General features: G+C 39.4%; 1 protein-coding gene across 1 annotated transcript; it reads left to right on the forward strand.

Moving 5' to 3' along the window:
• The first annotated feature begins 6,842 nt into the window (after window positions 1-6,842).
• On the forward strand, window positions 6,843-7,538 carry LOC127858574 (uncharacterized). The gene has a single exon (XM_052395780.1). It carries the CDS (start codon window positions 6,843-6,845, stop codon window positions 7,536-7,538), a length of 696 nt encoding a protein of 231 aa, XP_052251740.1.
• Window positions 7,539-7,746: the final 208 nt, after the last annotated feature.

Consider the following 7,746-nt stretch of genomic DNA (forward strand, 5'->3'; position numbering starts at 1 on the left):
TAATAATAATAACACAACTATGTGGCGTGCATTTGTTAAACAACAATTTGAACAACTAGGATACGGGATTCTATTCAATAATTTAACTAACAATTTCAATTATTCTAATGAAGTCTCTATAACGCTCAAAATCAACGAAAATTTCGTAAAGTAATTCGTAAAATAAAGTCAACACCTAAACAATCGGTGTTCCTTATAGCAATAGCCACAATTCAACGCTAGATATGGTATGATTACATAGATTTTTGTAGATACAAAATGCTCGTTTATATTTATTTGTGACCACAATGAATTCCATGTTAATTTCCTGCGAATATATGTATTCATACGACACACGAACACAAAAAAGGTACCATGTTAAAACCATAATAAAAACGAGCATTTTGTATCCACAAACATCTATTTTACCAGACCACATCTGGCGTTTAAATTTCGGCAATTGCCATAAGGAACAATGGTTTTTATTTTTTTAGCTTTATTTTACGAAATACTGTACGAAATTTTCGTTGATTGTGAGTAGTAATGTTACTTAAACCAGAGATTTAAAGATCAATTTATCAAAAAATGACAAGATCAATATATAACCAACCGAAACTAAATACTTATAATTGATGTGATGATATATTTTGGTTATGATGATAATGATGATTATGATAATTATAATAATGGTGATGATGATGATGATAATAATGATGATGATGATAATAATGATGATGATTATTATTATGATGATGATGATAATAATGATAATGATGATGACAACATCAACCCATATTTGAAGCTTTCAAGAGTTGTAGAATATAACTAATGTATATGTAATATTGCGAACAAACAAGGCAAGTATGATGAATATAAGTACCCCTCCTTGCATCACTATTTTCATATAAGTTTTTTGATCTTCGTAACTTTGAAGTATTTTAAGTCTTGCACCAGATACACAAACAAGATATGCCGTATAAGCAAGCAACAAAGAGGACAAAGAGTTTGAAAAGTTGGGCCACATTTCTAAATAATATGGCCAACTAGACTAGATGATCATTCGCCACTGTACTCCACAAACCATTTATTTTTTCTGTATCCATTTGTGAATTTTAAAGTTTATACTGAAATAATATGAAAGTCTTGGTCAGAACGAAGAAATTTGTAGCATGTAATGATTACGTGCAGACTGTCATGTCTCTAACCTTTTTTTTGTTCCGTCAAACAAGACTTGTTGTTATTTTTTGCAATAATAAGTGCAGACTAAAATCTTTATCCTATGATAACTGAAATAGAACATAAGCAAGGTTTATTCAGTTCTTACGCCGGTAAAATTAACCGGGTAGCGAACTGTTGTTTTGTTTGTGAAAAATCCATTATTTTTCGTAAAAGCGCAATGGAAAGTTCTTTACTTTTCCTTTCAACAACATTGCATCCATAGCGCAGACGGACACCAAAACATCCCGATTTTGCCAGATTCGCTTTCGCGAACCGTTCAGGAGCCAAATGGATGGCAGGTTCTAGGTAAACGAGCTAATAAGGCAAAGAACGTTGTAAACAACTCCGTGTTTGATGATATTTTTAGTAAGTAAGTATAATGATGCGTTCAAATAAATTATTCGCCAAATATTAAATTTAATGAAGAATTAGCATAGCAGCGTTAAAAACTATGTATATAACAGTATAGACTTGTATGTACATTCTCGCATTTGATTTCAGTTGATCAGTAGGGACTTACCAATAACCGATTCGTATTGGTAATGGTAATCAAAAGTACCCTGTTACATACTCCAGTAACCTTTTTGCAAAGAAAGGAAAGAAATTGATCTAAATATATGTATACTGCTGTTGTACTTTCACTAATTAAAAACAAAGTATACATGAAATCAATGAAGCAAAAATTGTACTAAATTTTATTGACGGACGGACATAACACAAAATCAAATTGCATACTAACAAAATCCGATTTTCAAAAGCACACACAATTTTATTTGCTGATTTATGATTTTGTCTAATTAATTTTACGGCCAGACCCACGGGGCGACAGAAACGATGTGCAAAATAAAATAATTTACGAACATTCTATAAGTCATTGAAACAAACAAAACTTTTTAACTTGTCAAAACATATAATTTGTTTGAAGTTATAAACTATTAAAAGAACGTTATGGATTAAAACATTATACATTAAACAAAAGATACACAATTCACAAATTGTATACAATGCTGCACAAATAAAGTGTTATATAATTGTGAAGATGCGGAGTTGTTTTAAATTAAAACCACTACATTGTATAGAGAAAGGTTAAACATTACCTGCCGATTATCACAAAACTTCACAGGAATTATACTTGTGTTACGATTTCAACGTCTTCAAATAATTGCATATGTATTTAAAAAAATAAAATCGATTTAAAAATGAAAGAACAATCGTTTCCTCTTAAACCGCAAGCTAATTGCGCTTTGCTGTAAGTTGCTTTTAAAGTCATATTGCTTTGATATTTGTCATGTGATGTACGATAGTGGTCATGAACGCAGTGTGTATTGTGGACGTTCCAGGATTCAAAACAGACCCCAAAATATTACATTTTATACGAAAAACAAACAAAACAAGTATTTACTAAAACGAAAAGGACATATATGCAATATCGAATATCTTACAGTATAAATTTGTATATAAGTATGTACTAAGTTTTGTTTAATGAAAATAATCAACGTAGACTGCGTTCAGGGGTAAAATATTTTAGATACAGTTGTACATCGTGAAAATGTCAAGCTCATCCTTTGCAAACATACTGCAAGTGCACAAGCTAAATGCATTTACTATTTAAGGATTTCAAGTGAGCATATCTACGTTTTTTCCTCAAATTACATACACCTATTAAGCAATCCATATTTCATCTCTCCGCACTTTATCTCGCAAAAGTTAATATGTTAGGAGTTAAGAACTTTATGTTTTACATGTACATATTTATGTCCCCCAGTATATACTAGGGGACATATTGTTTTTGCCCTGTCTGTTGGTTTGTTTGTTGGTTTGTGGGTTTGCGTCAAACTTTAATAATTGCCATAACTTTTGCAATTTTGAAGATAGCAACTTCATATTTGGCATGCATGTGTATCTCATAGAGCTGCACATTTTAAGTGGTGAAAGGTCAAGGTCATCCGTCAAGGTCAAATGTCAAATATATGGGTCAAAATCGTCAAACTTTAACATTTGCCATAACTTTTGCAATATTGAAGATAGCAACTTCATATTTAGCATGCATGTGTATTTCATGGCGCTACACATTTTGAGTGAAGAAAGGTCAATGTCAAGGTCATCCTTCAAGGTCAAAAGTCAAATATATGGGTCAAAATCGTAAAACTTTAACATTTGCCATAACTTTTGCAATATTGAAGATAGCAACTTCAAATTTCGCATGCATGTGTATCTCATGGAGCTTCACATTTTGAGTGGAGAAACGTCAAGGTCATCCTTCAAGGTCAAAGGTCAAATATATGGGGGGTGGGGTGGGGACATAGTGTTTCACAAACACATCTTGTTTTTTTAGTATTTAACATGTGTGATTGGAAGTAACGACCACACAACATTGCGTATGTCATTAAGGAGTTTACAACTCTACCGCACCGTCATCACTTTGTACATAAATATAGCGACACTAAATGGACAATATAATCAAACTACAACTTATTGTTTACGCATGATCAATATTTCATAAATAATGATTAAACGTTTAGAGTTTATGTTTGCTACTTTAACACCATTTGTCATACATATGCCACGTTAGCGTATTTACGTTTGTTTAACCGGTCTATTCAATCAACTTAAACTCAAAGACATAAGTAAACGACAATATTGATACTTATTTTGTAAATAAAAACTATACACATTGTAATCTAAAAGAAAATAGCGACAAGTACCAACTACCTCTTTCATTATACGTGAACTATGTTGTTGACATTATAGCTTGAAATCATTTGTTAAATATTACGAAACTACGATCCTTGTAAAACTGACCAAGGCCCATAGTGCTGACCAAACTCGCGACAACCATAATTTATTAATGTCCATCTACACATTAAATTCATTCAGCTTTGCGATTTAGTTCTGAAAGTTTGTGACAGACGAACGGACAACGTCAAAACCTGTTAAGCCGTGAAAAACAACTTGAGAATAACAGTGTAACGGCATGTCTTTGTATTTCTAAAATTAACATGATCAGTGATAATGTGCTTTTAAATAGACGTTGCCTGTACATGTATTTAGTAAAACCATCCATTTGTTGGCTTTGGTGTGAGTGCGTACTCCTTTAATGCTTATGTTGAAATTTTTATGCATGCCGTTAACATTTGCAATCACTACCTTTGTCGTTTTAAATGAGTTTGTGCTTTGTGCACCTTGAATCGCTTTACGTACTTTGCCAACTTAATAAAAAGCATGCTTTATGGGGTGCATAAAGTTTTTTTTAGAGCATTGCACTTGACAAAATCTAGATTACTTAAGCAAGAAGTTTATCTGGTGCAAGGTTATTTGATCTCCGATCTTCAATTATCAATACATATTCAGAGCAAATCAATTTATGCAGATGTCAATAATGGTTAAAGTAATGTCTTTGGACGATTGTTCTCGTATTATGTGTTTCAATAATTGCTTTTAAGTTTATCAGTGTAACATACAATCGGCGCTTGAAATATGAGAGGGGAGGATTTGAAATACCGGTAATTATTTTTCAACGAATCGGTATTTCACCCCCCACTGTATTATTGTTCGTTTGCAGGTGAGTTTTGTTCAAGATCAAGATAACACTGAAGTATTGGTTAGTTACTAAGTCCTTAGTTCATGCCAAGATTTAAGTGTGATTTTTGTTGAGGTCTGTTATTGGCACGTCACAAATGTTATGGTATTGACAATAAGCTCTCTCCGTGTGTACGGATATGCTATAGGCCTAACACGGATCAACGAGGATTGAAACTGCAGTAACAAAATTAATGCAGTGCATAATATTAAGCACCTGAACGTTGTATGGTATTTACCAAAAGATCTGATGTCCATACTTCATGTGGACTTGGTTGAAAAACGTTTCGCTCTCTATCTAAAGCCCTTGATTTAACTATCTTTCCCTCACAACCTCAAGTTGTGCACCCCTCTACCCCTTAATGTTTCAGACAGTAAAATATGCATATACAAGTCTTTATACACAAATTTACAATCGGCTATATGAACTTATTGATAGGATTGTGTCTGAAAGGATGGATGGTAGGGACGCTGCAAGAACGGATTGTAGAATGTCTGTTGATGTTTGGTAGAATGGCTGTATTGATGGATGTTAGGGTTGTTGCACCGGATGCACGGTAGAGTCTACACGGATGGATGGTAGGCACAGATGGATGGTAGGGAGGCTGCAGCAATACATGGCTGCACTGGAGGTATGACTGGGTAGCTGCACGAATAGATGGATGAGAGGATGCTTTGGAGGTTTAGTAGGGAGGCTGTATATATGGGTGGGAGGCATGGGTGGATGGAAGTTCGGCTGCACAAATGGATAAAAGAGAGAACATATAGATGAACGGAAGGGAGGCTCTATAGATGGATGGTAATAAGGCTGCTCGGATGGATGGTAAAATGGCTGCATGGATGGATGTAAGGATGACTGTATAGATGGATTGTAGGGACGCTGTATAGATGGATGGTTGAGGGACTTCTCGGATTGAGGGTAGAGTGGCTGCACGGATAGATGTTATGGATGGCTGCATGCATGCATAATAGGGTGGCTTTATGGATGGATGGTAGGTAGGCTGCACGAATGGATGTTAGGGAGGCTGCAAGGATTGATGGTAGGGGGGCTGCATGGAGGGATAATATGGAGGCTGCAAGGATGGATGGTATGGAGGCTGCATTGATGGATGGTATGGTGGCTGCATGGATGGATGGTAGGGGGGTTGCACGGATGGATGTTAGGGAGGCTGCAAGGATGGATGGTAGGGAGGCTGCATGGAGGGATGGTATGGTGGCACCGTGGAGAGATGGAATTTCAGGCTGCATGAATGGGTGGTAGGGTGGCTGCATGGATGGATGGTAGGGAGGCTGCATGGATGGGTGGTAGGGAGAATGCATGGATGCATGGTAGGGTGGCTACACGGATGGATGTTAGGGAGGCTGCAAGGGTGGATGGTAGAATTTCTGCACGGATGGATGGTAGGGAGGCTGCATGGATGGATGGTAGGGAGGATGCATGGATGGATAGTAGGGTGGCTGCAAGGATGGATGTTAGGGAGGCTGCAAGGATGGATGGTAGAATTGCGGCACAGATGGTAGGTAGGGAGGCTGCGTGGATGGATGGTAGGGAGGCTGCACGGATGGATGGTAGGGAGGATGCATGGATGCGTGGTAGGATGGCTGCACGGATGGATGTTAGGAAAGCTGCAAGGATGGATGGTAGAATTGCTGCACGGATGGATGGTAGGGAGGCTGCATGAATGGATGGTATGGAGGATGCATGGATGGATGGTAGGGAGGATGGACGGATGGATGTTAGGGAGGCTGCAAGGATGGATGGTAGAATTGCTGCACGGATGGATTGTAGGGAGGCTGCATGGATGGATGGTAGAATTGCTGCACGGATGGATGGTAGGGAGGCTGCACGGATGGATAGTAGGGACGCTGTATAGATGGATGGTAGAATTGTTGCACGGATGGATGGTAGGGAGGCTGCATGCATGGATGGTAGGGAGGCTGGATGGAGGGATGGTATTGTGGCTGCATGGAGAGATGGTATGGAGGCTGCATGAATGGATGGTAGGGTGGCAGCACGGATGGATGGTAGGGAGGCTGCATGAATTGATGGTAGGGAGCCTGCATGGATGGATGGTAGGGAGGCTGCATGGATGGATGGTATGAAGGCTGCATGGATGGATGGTAGGGAGGCTGCATGGATGGATGGTAGGGTGGCTGCATGGAAGGATGGTAGTGAGGCTGCATGGATAGATGGTAGGGTGGCTGCATGGGTGGATAGTAGGGAGGCTGCATGGAGAGATGGTAGGGTGGCAGCACGGATGGATGGTAGGGAGGCTGCATGGATGGATGGTAGTGAGGCTGCATGGATGGATGGTAGGAAGGCTGCAAGGATGGATGGTGGGGAGGCTGCACGGATGGATGGTATAGAAGCTGCATGGATGGCTGGTAGGGTGGCTCCATGGATTGTTGGTAGGGTAGCTGCATGGGTGGATAGTAGGGAGGCTGCATGGAGAGATGGTAGGGTGGCGGCACGGATGGATGGTAGGGAGGCTGCATGGATGGATGGTAGGGAGACTGCATGGATGGATGGTAGGAAGGCTGCAAGGATGGATGGTGGGGAGGCTGCACGGATGGATGGTATGGAAGCTGCATGGATGGCTGGTAGGGTGGCTCCATGGATTGTTGGTAGGGTAGCTGCATGGATAGATAGTAGGGAGTGTGCATGGATGGATGGTATGGTGGCTGCATGGATGGATTGTATTGTGGCTGCATTGACGGATGATATGGTGGCTGCACGGATGGATGGTAGGGTGGCGGCATAGACAGATGAGCAGGTGGCTGCACGGATAGATGGTTCTGTGGCTTCTTGGATGGATAGTATGGTGGCTGCATGGATGGATGGTATGGTAGGTGTATGGATGGATGGTTTGGTGGCTGCATGGATGCATGGGAGGGAAAATGCATGAATGGATGGTAAGGCGGCTGCATGGATGGTATGGTGGCTGCATGGAAAGGTGAGAAGAAGGTTGC

This window comes from Dreissena polymorpha, chromosome 14 (assembly GCF_020536995.1).
Source record: "Dreissena polymorpha isolate Duluth1 chromosome 14, UMN_Dpol_1.0, whole genome shotgun sequence".
NCBI lineage: Eukaryota > Metazoa > Mollusca > Bivalvia > Myida > Dreissenidae > Dreissena > Dreissena polymorpha.

Excerpts from the sequence above, each read along its gene's own strand:
- LOC127858574 (XM_052395780.1), top strand. The coding sequence starts at position 6,843 with ATGGATGGTAGGGAGGCTGCATGGATGGATGGTATGAAGGCTGCATGG.